The sequence below is a fragment of the Ranitomeya imitator genome, chromosome 8, assembly GCF_032444005.1.
Source record: "Ranitomeya imitator isolate aRanImi1 chromosome 8, aRanImi1.pri, whole genome shotgun sequence".
Classification (NCBI taxonomy): domain Eukaryota; kingdom Metazoa; phylum Chordata; class Amphibia; order Anura; family Dendrobatidae; genus Ranitomeya; species Ranitomeya imitator.
This window is the reverse complement of record NC_091289.1, coordinates 164,999,462-165,013,080: the sequence shown is the minus strand read 5'-3', so window position 1 is coordinate 165,013,080 and position 13,619 is coordinate 164,999,462. Positions and strand designations below refer to the sequence as shown.

General features: G+C 47.1%; 1 protein-coding gene across 1 annotated transcript in view; it reads right to left on the bottom strand.

The window, feature by feature from the left end:
• DHX9 (DExH-box helicase 9) overlaps positions 1–13,619 on the bottom strand; it is a 50,091-nt gene that overhangs the window by 32,226 nt on the left and 4,246 nt on the right. Inside the window, exons 3-5 of the mRNA XM_069737742.1 lie at positions 3,171–3,311; positions 2,978–3,080; positions 2,700–2,836 (exon numbers count right to left, since the gene is read on the bottom strand). Of these exons, the coding sequence (XP_069593843.1) occupies positions 2,700–2,836; positions 2,978–3,080; positions 3,171–3,311 (381 nt within the window). The remainder of the gene's footprint in view (positions 1–2,699; positions 2,837–2,977; positions 3,081–3,170; positions 3,312–13,619) is intronic.

The window sequence follows — 13,619 nt, the reverse complement described above, 5'->3', positions numbered from 1 at the left end:
ACCGGGAATATAAGTATGTAGTGTTTGTTTTTTTACATTTACAACGGTAACCAGGGTAAACATCGGGTTACTAAGCGCGGCCCTGTGCTTAGTAACCCGATGTTTACCCTGGTTACCCGGGGATTTCGGGATCGTTGGTCGCTGGAGAGCTGTCTGTGTGACAGCTCTTCAGCAACCAAACAGCAACGCTGCAGCGATCGACATAGTTGTCGGTATCGCTGCAGCGTTGCTTAGTGTGACGGTACCTTTACTTCTTGTGTGTCACTGTTCTCCACTGCCCTTATCTAATCTTTTACTTGGTTAACCTCATGCTGCCCCAACCTTCCTACTTACAATATATGAAACAAAGTGAAAATGTGTTGCAAATTCTTAGTAATAAATCCCCTCCTCTAGACTAGAGGTTTACTAGGTGTGCATCTTCCAAGCATCTCACAGCTGCTACTCAGAAGAGGAAGACTGTAAGAAGTATTATCCTTTTAACAAACTTTGCATCAGTTAACTGTGAGTACATGAGGAATAACAGTATTACCAAGTGGTCTGATTACTTATATGATGGTGAGAAACTGAATAAGCACGATGTTAATATTTTACAACAGTAAATTTATTGTTACGAATTGGCCATTTATGAAGGAGTCAGAACCTGATAAAATCCAGGAGTCGGAGTCGCAACTGTGGCTTACCGACTCCACAGCCCTGCTAATGACTGCCATAATCTTTTGTTTATTAACATAATGGATCAATTCTATACTTATTATAATATGAAGGGTTCAGGACATGAAAAAAAAACCGAACAAATTAAACAATGAAGAATAGCAGTTACCGTATACACTCGAGTATAAGCTGAGATTTTCAGCCCATTTTTTTTAGGCTGAAAGTGCCCCTCTTGGCTTATTGTCGAGTCAATGTCCAAGGGGGTCGGCGGGGTAGTGGCAGCTGTCACATCATACTCACCTCCTCCTGGTGCGGTCACTGCTTCTCAGATGGTCTCGGCGCCGGCAGCTCTTCCTGTGTTCAGTGGTCACGTGGTACCGCTTATTAAAGTAATGAATATGCACGCGACTCCACTCCCATAGGCGTGGAGCATATATTCATTACGTTAATGAGCGGCACCATGTGACCGCTGAACACAGGAACAAGCTGCCGGCGCACGCCAGAGACCATCGGAGAAGCAGGGACCGCACCAGGAGGGAGAGTATAATGGGGAGGGTGAACCATGCAATATTCACCTGTCCCCGTTCCACCGCCGGGCTCTGTCGTCTGCGTCCTTTGGCTGTGAAGTTCAGGTCAGAGGGCATGATAACGTGTTTTGTGCACGCCCTCTGCCTGAACAGTCAGGCAGAGGACCCGGAAGACACCGCAGCGTGCGGCAGTGGAACAGGGACAGGTGAATATTGCAAGTGCCGAGGGCCTGAGCCAGCGGCGACTCTTGCACCTGGCGCCCAGCGATGAGAGGGGAGTAGGATATATATATATTTTTTTTTTAAATCGCAGCAGCATATGGGGCTTATCGTTCTATGGAGCATCTTATGGGGCCATAAACCTTTAGGGGGCATATTATTCTATGGAGCATCTTATGGGGCTATCAACCTTTATGGGGCATATTATTCTGTGGAGCATCTTATGGGGCCATTATTAATTAACCTTTGTGCAGCATTATATGGGGCATATTTTAACATGGAGCATCTTATGGGGCCATCAACCTTTGTGCAGCATTATATGGGGCATATTTTAAATATGGAGCATCTTATGGGGCCCATCATGAACTTTATGGAGTATTATATGGGGCTCCTGATTCAATATGGATATTTAAAAACACTTAACCTACTGATGTCTCAATCAATTTTACTTTTATTGGAATCTATTTTTATTTTTTAAATTTACCAGTAGCTGCTGCATTTCCCACCCCAGGCTTATACTCGAGTCATTAAGTTTTCCCAGTTTGTTGTGGCAAAATTAGGAGTATATACGGCAATTTCCACTACCATCACTTTAATCTACAGCAAAACCATAAAAAAAAAAAAAATCAGCCGGATTGTAAATTGGTATACATGCAATACGTAAGAGCACGTTCACACGGCGCCCATTTCATAGACAAAACCCAAGAAATCAAAAAATGCGCATATACCCTGTTGTAAGTAAACAGTACATGTAAATAACATAGGGTACCTAGTTACTACAATTTTGTTCCCACCGCGACAAGGTGTGCCCAATCGGGACTTTGAGCTAGGCATTTCATCTAAATAGCTTCCAATGGGCAGGTGTCTGCACAGCAGAGCAGGATCGGGCTTATCTACATTGAGGTCGGATGACACCAGATGAGGTTTTAATACTAGGAGACAGGATAGGAGGTCCCGATAGGGTACACCGTGTCGCGGTGGGATGGCTTTAAGGTTTTGATCAAAATAGTGTTAACCAAGTACCTTATGTTATTGACAGGTGCTGCTGCTACCACTATGTACTTACTACTATCTACTTACTACAGGGTACATGTTCATTTTGTTTTTCTTGGTTTTCATCACTAGTCTGTCTGACAAGACCCAGGCATTATATTAGACTGGTGAAACCAAAACAAAGAGTTTGAAAAAAATTTAGTCCAAATGTACAAAAAAAACTAAACAAAACCACGATTTCTTAAAAAAGAGCTGGAAAAAACTGTAAATGCTGAAGTCAAAATGTTTGGTCCCAAGGTAGTAACATACCGCCTGAGCTTCTTGTTCATCTTTTTTTGCGTAATAGTCTTTCAGGTTAGCCCCACGGTCCCAGCCTGCACCACCAGTCTGTGGACCATATCCTGAGCTGCCGGAAAACTGCGAGCCGCCGGAAGCCTGTGGTGATTCTTGCAGAAAGAAAAAAAAAAAAAAAAAAAGCAACACATTTAAACTTACAATAGACTCAGCAAAAAAAAAAAAAAAAGAAGAAGTATCTGTGCATCTACTAAATTTTAAGAACTACAATCTCACGCTGCCATCATGCATACCTCCTTTTTCTGCCTTTATGGCTAAGTGTGGAGGCAATGGTCCTCCAGTGGGGCCCGCAAATCCATCTGGACCTCCATCATCAGTTGAATCCGTTTGCCCGGCCTGAAATTAAGATGCAGATCAACATGTCTAACACAATGACGAGAAGTCAAAATTTTTGTTAGCACTTTTACAAGTTCTGACATCGCCTACCCCAAGTGATGGCACTTCATCACTCCTTACTTCTCCAATTCTAACCAGGTAGTTCACAAAGTCCCGAGCCGCATTACTTTGGGCGTCCTTCTTACTTGTAGAATTTCCCATGCCTGTGTAGTTGAAGGTATCCACTCGAACCTATAGAAATAAATCGTATTTAACCCCTTAGTGACGGAGCCAAATTTTTGAAATCTGACCAGTGTCACTTTATGTGGTAATAACTCTACAACGCTTCAACAAATCACAGTGATTTTGAGACAGTTTTTTCGTGACACATTATACTTTCTGATAATCATAAATTTAGGTCAATATGTTGTGTTTATTTATAAAAAATATCAAAAATTTTAGAAAATGTTAAAAAATTAGCAATTTTCAAACTTTGAATGATTATCCCTTTAATCCAGATGGCCATACCACAGCAAACCAATAATAAATAACATTTCCCACATGTCGGCTTTACATCAGCATCGTTTGTAAAATGTTATTTTATTTTGTTAGCATTTTAGGAGGATTAAAAAATGTAGCAGCAATTTTTCATTTTTTCAAGGAAATTTACTAAATTAATTTTTTTAGGAACTTATCCATGTTTGAAGTGACTTTAGGGGTCTCATATATTGGAAAACCCCCAAACGTGATACGATTTTAAAAACAGCACCCCCAGACATATTGAAAACTGCAGTCAGGTAGTTTAATAACTCTTCAGGTGCTTTACAGGAATTAATGCAAAGTGGCATGACAGGAATGAAAATGTGCATTTTTACCACCTAAATGCCTCTAACTTATGAACAGGTTACAACAGCCGACAGACTCTAAAGGTACCGTCACACTGAACGATATCGCTAGCGATCCGTGACGTTGCAGCATCCTGGCTAGCGATATCGTTCAGTTTGACACGCAGCAGCGATCAGGATCCTGCTGTGATGTCGTTGGTCGCTGCAAAAAGTACAGCACTTTATTTCGTCGCTGGATCTCCCTGCAGACATCGCTGAATCGGCGTGTGTGACACCGATCTAGCGATGTCTTCACTGGTAACCAGGGTAAACATAGGGTTACTAAGCGCAGGGCCGCGCTTAGTAACCCGATGTTTACCCTGGTTACCATCGTAAAAGTAAAAAAAACAAACACTACATACTTACCTTCAGCTGTCTGTCACCCGGCGCTCTGCTTCCCTGCACTCCTTCTGCATCATGTGTCAGCGCCGGCCAGCAGGAAAGCACAGCGGTGACGTCACCGCTCTGCTTTCCGGCCGCAGTGCTTACACAGTGCAGAGGAAAGCAGAGCGCCGGGGACAGACAGCTGAAGGTAATGTAGTGTTTGTTTGTTTTTTACTTTTATGATGGTAACCAGGGTAAACATCGGGTTACTAAGCGCGGCCCTGCGCTTAGTAACCCGATGTTTACCCTGGTTACCAGCATCGTTGGTCGCTGGAGAGCTGTCTATGTGACAGCTCTCCAGCCACGCTGCAGCGATCGACATCGTTGTCGGTATCGCTGCAGCGTCGCTGAGTGTGAAGGTACCTTAAGGCTGCTATTTGGTCATGAATTGAAATGGCAAACATCAGGACCACACAATCAAGATCTGAGGGCACCAATTTGGTTAAATAGGAAGCCCCCACACTGTTAACCATTTATAATGATGTAGTCACTATTGACAGGAGCATCTAAGGGGTTATAGACAGAGTTGGACGGTGCAAACACTGATCGTGGCTGATGCAGCAAGTTGTCAGCTATAGTGGACAGCCGACAGCTGCTGGATTGTCACCTGTATGGGGATGCTATTCTCATATCTCAGGTCAGTTAAAAGGCGTATTGGCTGTCATTAAGGGGTTAATAATGTGAATAGTACAGTAGTATGGTAACTTATGACCACAAATTTAATAAAAGATATGCCTGATGTGAAAAAAAAATTAAATCAATCAAAAACCAGGATAGATACACATAAAATTAGCTGCCGGACAAAAATCTGAGAACCATTACCCCAACCTTACCATAAACAGCAGGCTGAGGCAAGTGTATTTCTCCGGAGAGTGGAAGACAAACCACAGCTAAAAATTTCTAACAAGAGGCTTATCCCCTGGTCGAAATTTACCACATCACGTACTCATTTTCTGTACCATGAACAATACAGTCGGGGGAGCTGTACCCACTCCTCAGACACTAAGCAGCTTAGTTTAGTGCTAGAAGCAGTGTTACAGTAACCTAAAAAAAACAGAAAATTCGGGGGAAAAAAGTAAAAACCCACAGCACAAAAAAACAAAAAAGTTAGCTCCTCCTCTGCAGTGTACACCCCACCGACAGGAAGTAGGATATTCAGTTTAGCTTAGTGTCAGTAGGAGGTGGACACGGGTCTTTCATTAGACCCTTATCTACCTCAATGTGCGTCGTTTTTTCAGGTTTTCCGGAGGGATACAGGGTGAACAGTCACACCTGTAATCCCACAATACGGACTATGAGTACGGCGTGTACTGCCACCCCGTATCCTCATAGATCAGACAGCATGATCCTAGCACACAACACAAGCGTGCTTAGAAGTCCGGTCCTAGCTCCGTCCCCCACCCAATCGCCCACCAGAGCCTGTTGGTTGGAGGACACGAGGACGTCCATCACCAGCTCCATGGACGTCTGACACCTTTCTCGGTTTAAGGTTAGTAACGGACGGCGTTGGAGTTTTGAGGTGAGTATTTCCCCCACATGTCCCAGTTAGGAAATCAAAAGGAGAGGGATCCCTCTGGGCCTTTTTATTATACTAAGGACAGCTGTTACCAGGCTACCTTGTCCTGTTTTGTTCGGCAGGTCCCACGGGCAGGGATCGTCGCTGCACTGCAGCATCCTTGCTGGCATCCCTCTTCGTTCCGGGTGGCCGCCTATCTTTCCTCCGGCGCGGCGACTTTTTCAGCCGCGCTGCCTTTTATTCTGGCGGTGGGAAGCCGCTCTGCCTCCTCGCTCCGGCGCTGCAGTCTCTACAGGCAGCCCCGCTGCCTACTTCCTCCGGCGGGCACGTTCCTCTGTCGTCCGGCGCAGCGACCTTGGCGGCAGTCGCACTGTTCCCCTTTCTGCCGGCCGCACTGCTCGTTGTTCAGCGCAGCGGCCCTGTCTGGTGGTCACCGGCCTCTAATTTAAGCCCCGACTTCTGCCCGGGCCTACTTCCGGCGCCGTGACTCCGCCCATTTCCTTTTTCATTGGGCGGGCTTTTCTCCCGCCCGTCACTCTCTCACTACCTTTCCTGCGCAGGGCACTAGCTCCGCCCACTACTCCCATCCTTCCCAGTCACCCTGGGATCGCCACCATCTTGCTCCTCCGGACCCAGCGGCTAGCCGCCACCGCCCCCCCTCCCCGACTTCTGAGAGCGGTCCTTTTTCTCCAGCGCACGCTTTCACCGGCTGGGTCCCCTGCATCCTCCTTAGGTCGCCGTCTCCCTGCTGGAGCCCTGGACCTGTGCCCTGATGTCGGTCGCAGCTACAGCCCGGGAGCAGACTACAGGACTCTACTTCTGCTGTGAGTAGCTCTGCTTAGCAGTCTATTACTCCCCTCTGCATCTTACCTGTTCCCCTAACCTTTGGGCATCGTTTAGTGGGTCTACTCACCAGGCCTAATCCTAAAAGGAGAGTGTTCTTCTCCTGCTTCCTCTTGTCAGCTGCAGCAACTCCACTGTACCCACCGTCCAGGAGTCCCTACCCTGGGTGAGACCGAGACCCCTATCCCTGGGTGGGCTTTCCTTCTGTCTCAGTCTGTGGTGGACCTCACCAGGATGTCACGACCCTGGTGTCCGTGCTTGACCGCAGTTGCCAGTGGGTCAAAGAATTCTCCGTCTGGCCTTATCAACACAGGTCACAAGAGATCCAGGCAGGAGTGACATTCTAAGTCTTTTTCCCGCCCTCCGGTCTGGCACGGTGAGATCCCTCTTCCAGATCCTCCTCTCCCAAGTCAAGATGGGCGTCCTCGGTCATGTTTTCAGAGGAAGATTCAGACTTGGTTTCACTACAGGCCTCTAAGCATGAGTGATAGGGTACAAAGCCTTATTGCTGCGGTCAACCAGACCTTAGGCATCATGGATACCTCTTCTGCGGGTTCGGTAGGGCAGTGAGAATCTGGAATTGCTTTCCTGAGGAGGTGGTGATGGCGAACTCAGTCGAGGGGTTCAAGAGAGGCCTGGATGTCTTCCTGGAGCAGAACAATATTGTATCATACAATTATTAGGTTCTGTAGAAGGACGTAGATCTGGGGATTTATTATGATGGAATATAGGCTGAACTGGGTGGACAAATGTATTTTTTCGGCCTTACTAACTATGTTACTATGTTACTATAGACGGTTTCGTTTAGATGGTCAAAACCAACTTCCAAGATCTTTGCCCCACACACTGAATTTGTTGTGGTACTTGCCAGGGGAAAGGTGAACCATACCAGATGCTTTCAGACAGGGAAGCGTCTCGGCATCCTATATCCCTTCTCCCCTGAGCTCATCGCTAACTGGAACTGATTCCTCGGCAGTGGACTCTTCAGTCCCCAGACTGTCCACCAACATGGTCCTTCCTCCCTCATGGATTCCAAGGATACAATTATAGAATCGCTGGAAAAATCAGCCTTTGAAGCGGCTGCTTCTGCTTTGTGCCTCGGCCATTGCCTTTACCTGGGTCTCAAGGACCACAGCTAGATGGACCAAACAGCCTTGTAAGGGCACCCCGGCTAAGCTCCTTCGGGGGAGCTAGCCGACCTGGCGGACCAGATTTCCTATGCAGGGAAATATTTGGTATCTGCCTCCCTAGATGCGCGTCTGGTACAGCTCAGGCGTCCAGCAATATGGTGGCATATCCGGCGGAATATTTAGCTCAAGACATGGCAGGCGGACTGGTCTTCAAAGAAGTCCCTTACCAGCCTCCCTTTCCAGGGGGCCCGTCTTTGGCTACATGCTGGAACAAATTATTAAGGACGCCATGGGAGGCATGAGTTCCCTCCAAGCCTCGCCGGCCTCCCCTGATATGGCAGTTCAGCTCCTTTTTGCCCTTTCGCTGTTTTGCGGCGTCGGAAGATTCCTCTAGCTAGTACAGACCGCGGTCTCGCCTGGCTAGAGAAAAGGCTTCCTTCAAGCCTACCCCTTCCTGGCGTTCCCGCAACTCCCATGGTAGGTCCACCAGGCCGAGACCTGGCAGATCTTCCTTGGCATAACTTGTGCTGAGGGCCCAGCGTTCCTCCCAGTTTGGGCGGGCGTCTCCTGTTTTTTTTTCAGGGTCGTTTGACTTGCCTCGGTGGAGGACGCTTAGGTCAGGGAGGTGGTATCCTCTGGATACAAGATAGGGTTCACTTCGCGGCCCCGGCATCGTTGAGGTCTATGAATGCAAGGAACTCTCCTCTTTCCAGAGACACGACAACGGAACGGAGCGAGTCCATTCTGAAGTGTCGAACACGTACGAACTTGTTTAGCAGCTTGAGATCCAGGATGGGCCGTAGAGTCCTGTCCTTTTTTGGGACCACAAATCGGTTCGAGTAGGATCCCCTGAACCTCTGGTCTCGAGGAACCGGAACGATAACACCGTCCCTTCGAAGTACCTGTATGGCCTGAAGAAAATGTGGCGCCCTTGCTTTGGGGGGAGAAGACTGGAAGAAGTGCGGAGGGGGGATGGAAGAAAACTCGATCTTGTATCCGGAGGACACGAGCTCTCTGACCCACTCGTCGTGGACGACCGAGAGCCAATTTTGGCGAAACAAGAGAAGACGTCCGCCTACTCTGACGGTGTCCGCCGGACACGACAACGAGTCATTGAGTAGAAGGTTTAGTGGGTACGGATAAATAAACCTATAAGGAGGGCAGTCAAAGTAAATGCTCCGCCATAATGTATATATAAGAAAACCAACAAAAGATGGACACAAGAGCTAAAATTAAACAAATTTTATTAGAGACAAAAACTAAAAGAGTATATAAATACAACAATACAGACAACAGTAAAACAGATGCAATGAGAAAAGAAAGGCAACACTAGTGCCACGCACAAACACAATAATCAAGTAAGCCGTACAAGGGAAATATATGTATATATTAGTAAATACCTATGAGTGACACAAATAGGTGAGCTGGTTACTCCACATACAATCAGATGATATTGAATAGTTGTGCCAATAAATAATGAAAGGCTCCAAAGCGTACTAGCTATTGAACCCGTTCTACGCCCGGGTGGCGAGCATTTATATTGGTATATGGTCTCCATCCTGGTATGTGCTGCTCCATCCTGCGCCCCCATCCTGTCATGTGCTGCTCCCATCCTGCGCCCCCGTTCTGTCATGTGCTGCTCCCATCCTGCGCCCCCGTTCTGTCATGTGCTGCTCCCATCCTGCGCCTCCATTCTGTCATTTGCTGCTCCCATCCTGTCATTTGCTGCTCCCATCCTGCGTCCGTTCTGTCATTTGCTGCTGCCATCCTGCGCCCGTTCTGTCATGTGCTGCTGCCATCCTGCGCCCGTTCTGTCATGTGCTGCTGCCATCCTGCGCCCGTTCTGTCATGTGCTGCTCCCATCCTGCGCCCGTTCTGTCATGTGCTGCTCCCATCCTGCGCCCGTTCTGTCATGTGCTGCTCCCATCCTGCGCCCGTTCTGTCATGTGCTGCTCCCATCCTGCGCCCGTTCTGTCATGTGCTGCTCCCATCCTGCGCCCGTTCTGTCATGTGCTGCTGCCATCCTGCGCCCGATCTGTCATGTGCTGCGGCCATCCTTCGCCCGTTCTGTCTGGTGCTGCGGCCATCCTGCGCCCGTTCTGTCAAGTGCTGCGGCCATCCTGCGCCCGTTCTGTCATGTGCTGCTGCCATCCTGCGCCCGTTCTGTCATGTGCTGCTGCCATCCTGCGCCCGTTCTGTCATGTGCTGCGGCCATCCTTCGCCCGTTCTGTCATGTGCTGCTGCCATCCTGCGCCCGTTCTGTCATGTGCTGCTGCCATCCTGCGCCCGTTCTGTCATGTGCTGCGGCCATCCTGCGCCCGTTCTGTCATGTGCTGCGGCCATCCTGCGCCCGTTCTGTCATGTGCTGCTGCCATCCTGCGCCCGTTCTGTCATGTGCTGCTCCCATCCTGCGCCACCATTGTATTATATGCCCCCCGCTCCAGTGTGTATGCCCCCGAATGCTGCTGCCATATAAAAAAAAAAAAAATACCATACTCACCTATCGTCCGGCTCCACTGCAGGTATGTCTTCAAGAAAATGGCGCCGGAAAGCGGGGACTGCGCAGGCGCCGATTCCGGCAGCAGGAATCGGCGCCTGCGCAGACCGCGCTTTCCGGCGCCATTTTCTTGAAGACACACCTGCAGTGGAGCCGGAGTGTGTCTTCAAGAAAATGGCGCCGGAAAGCGCGGACTGCGCAGGCGCCGATTCCGGCAGCAGGAATCGGCGCCTGCGCAGTCCGCGCCCTCCGGAGCCGGGAGCAGAGAAGCCGGGAGACGGAGCCGCAAGCAGCGCTGGAACCGGGAAAGGTGAGTATACTTACCCTCCCTCCTGGCGGTCCCTGACTCTCCGGTGGAGATCGCGGTATGCGTTCAGTGCTTACGCATACCGCGATCTCCCGGGAGCGTCGCTCTGTGAGGCCCAGACTGCGCCGGCGCTTGCGCAGTCTATAGAGGCTTCGGACAGAGTGACGCTCCCAGCGTTATATTATAGATATATATATATATATACACAGGTCCTTCTCAAAAAATTAGCATATAGTGTTAAATTTCATTATTTACCATAATGTAATGATTACAATTAAACTTTCATATATTATAGATTCATTATCCACCAACTGAAATTTGTCAGGTCTTTTATTGTTTTAATACTGATGATTTTGGCATACAACTCCTGATAACCCAAAAAACCTGTCTCAATAAATTAGCATATTTCACCCATCCAATCAAATAAAAGTGTTTTTTAATAACAAACAAAAAAACCATCAAATAATAATGTTCAGTTATGCACTCAATACTTGGTCGGGAATCCTTTGGCAGAAATGACTGCTTCAATGCGGCGTGGCATGGAGGCAATCAGCCTGTGACACTGCTGAGATGTTATGGAGGCCCAGGATGCTTCAATAGCGGCCTTAAGCTCATCCAGAGTGTTGGGTCTTGCGTCTCTCAACTTTCTCTTCACAATATCCCACAGATTCTCTATGGGGTTCAGGTCAGGAGAGTTGGCAGGCCAATTGAGCACAGTAATACCATGGTCAGTAAACCATTTACCAGTGGTTTTGGCACTGTGAGCAGGTGCCAGGTCGTGCTGAAAAATGAAATCTTCATCTCCATAAAGCATTTCAGCCGATGGAAGCATGAAGTGCTCCAAAATCTCCTGATAGCTAGCTGCATTGACCCTGCCCTTGATGAAACACAGTGGACCAACACCAGCAGCTGACATGGCACCCCACACCATCACTGACTGTGGGTACTTGACACTGGACTTCAGGCATTTTGGCATTTCCTTCTCCCCAGTCTTCCTCCAGACTCTGGCACCTTGATTTCCGAATGACATGCAAAATTTGCTTTCATCAGAAAAAAGTACTTGGGACCACTTAGCAACAGTCCAGTGCTGCTTCTCTGTAGCCCAGGTCAGGCGCCTCTGCCACTGTTTATGGTTCAAAAGTGGCTTTACCTGGGGAATGCGGCACCTGTAGCCCATTTCCTGCACACCAGACTCAGTCCACTGCTTCCTCAGGTTCCCCAAGGTCTGGAATCGGTCCTTCTCCACAATCTTCCTCAGGGTCCGGTCTCCTCTTCTCGTTGTACAGCGTTTTCTGCCACATTGTTTCCTTCCAACAGACTTACCATTGAGGTGCCTTGATACAGCACTCTGGGAACAGCCTATTTGTTGAGAAATTTCTTTCTGGGTCTTACCCTCTTGCTTGAGGGTGTCAATGATGGCCTTCTTGACATCTGTCAGGTCGCTAGTCTTACCCATGATGGGGGTTTTGAGTAATGAACCAGGCAGGGAGTTTATAAAAGACTCAGGTATCTTTTGCATGTGTTTAGAGTTAATTAGTTGATTCAGAAGATTAGGGTAATAGGTCGTTTAGAGAACCTTTTCTTGATATGCTAATTTATTGAGACAGGTTTTTTGGGTTATCAGGAGTTGTATGCCAAAATCATCAGTATTAAAACAATAAAAGACCTGACAAATTTCAGTTGGTGGATAATGAATCTATAATATATGAAAGTTTAATTGTAATCATTACATTATGGTAAATAATGAAATTTAACACTATATGCTAATTTTTTGAGAAGGACCTATGTATGTATGTATGTATATATATATATATATATATATATATATTAGTAAGGCCAAAGTTATTCCTGCATGGTAGCAAAGAATGGAGATGGAGAGTAAATAAGAAATAAAACTAAGAGCAATGCACCAACCTGCTGCTTGTGCGTGGAAAGAGGAGCCCCGACGCGCGTTTCGCAAACGTTGCTTCCTCGGGGGGTTGGTTCATTGCTCTTAGTTTTATTTCTTATTTATTCTCCATTCTTTGCTACCATGCAGGAATAACTTTGGCCTTACCCACTATATATATATATATATATATATATATATATATATATATATATATATATATATATATATATATATATATATATATATATATATATAGTCCCGGTAAATATTAGAACATATACTGTTGTTAATAGGCTTTATGGGGTTCCTCATGGTATTAGGATTGTATTAAACCCTTTGCTTATACGCTCACACTTTGAACCTCCTCATAGATGTATAACGCTTTGGAGCCTTTCATTGTTGGTGTGGCTGCTCCTATGCCCTATTATTTATTGGCACAACTATTCAATATCATCTGATTGTATGTGGAGTAACCAGCTCACCTATTTGTGTCACTCATAGGTATTTACTAATATATACATATATTTCCCTTGTACGGCTTACTTGATTATTGTGTTTGTGCGTGGCACTAGTGTTGCCTTTCTTTTCTCATTGCATCTGTTTAACTGTTGTCTGTATTGTTGTATTTATATACTCTTTTAGATTTTGTCTCTAATAAAATTGTTTAATTTTAGCTCTTGTGTCCATCTTTTGTTGGTTTTCTTAGTGGGTACGGATGCCTTGGAGCCAGAGGGTCTCGGTCTGGGCTTCCAGGAACGGTTAGGTCTGTATGAGACCTGGGGATTTCTGTCTCCCCGCCGTCCCGAACCAGGGGAAGAGGAGGACCAACCGGAGTTGTTACGAAAGGATCGGAATCTAAACTGCTGTTGATTCTGAAAGGGCCATGCAGGTTTCCACTGAGGAAGGAATTTACTCTTCCCTCCGGTAGCATCAGAAAGGATTTGGTCTAGCTTTGCTCCAAATAAACGGCCAGCGTGGTAAGGTAAAAAAGTCAGCGACTTTTTAGAGGCAGAATCTGCACACCAATCCCTGAGCCATAAGGCCCTCCTGATAGAAATTGTGTTTGCAGCCGCTTGAGCTGCGCAATTAGCCGCATCTATAGAAGCGT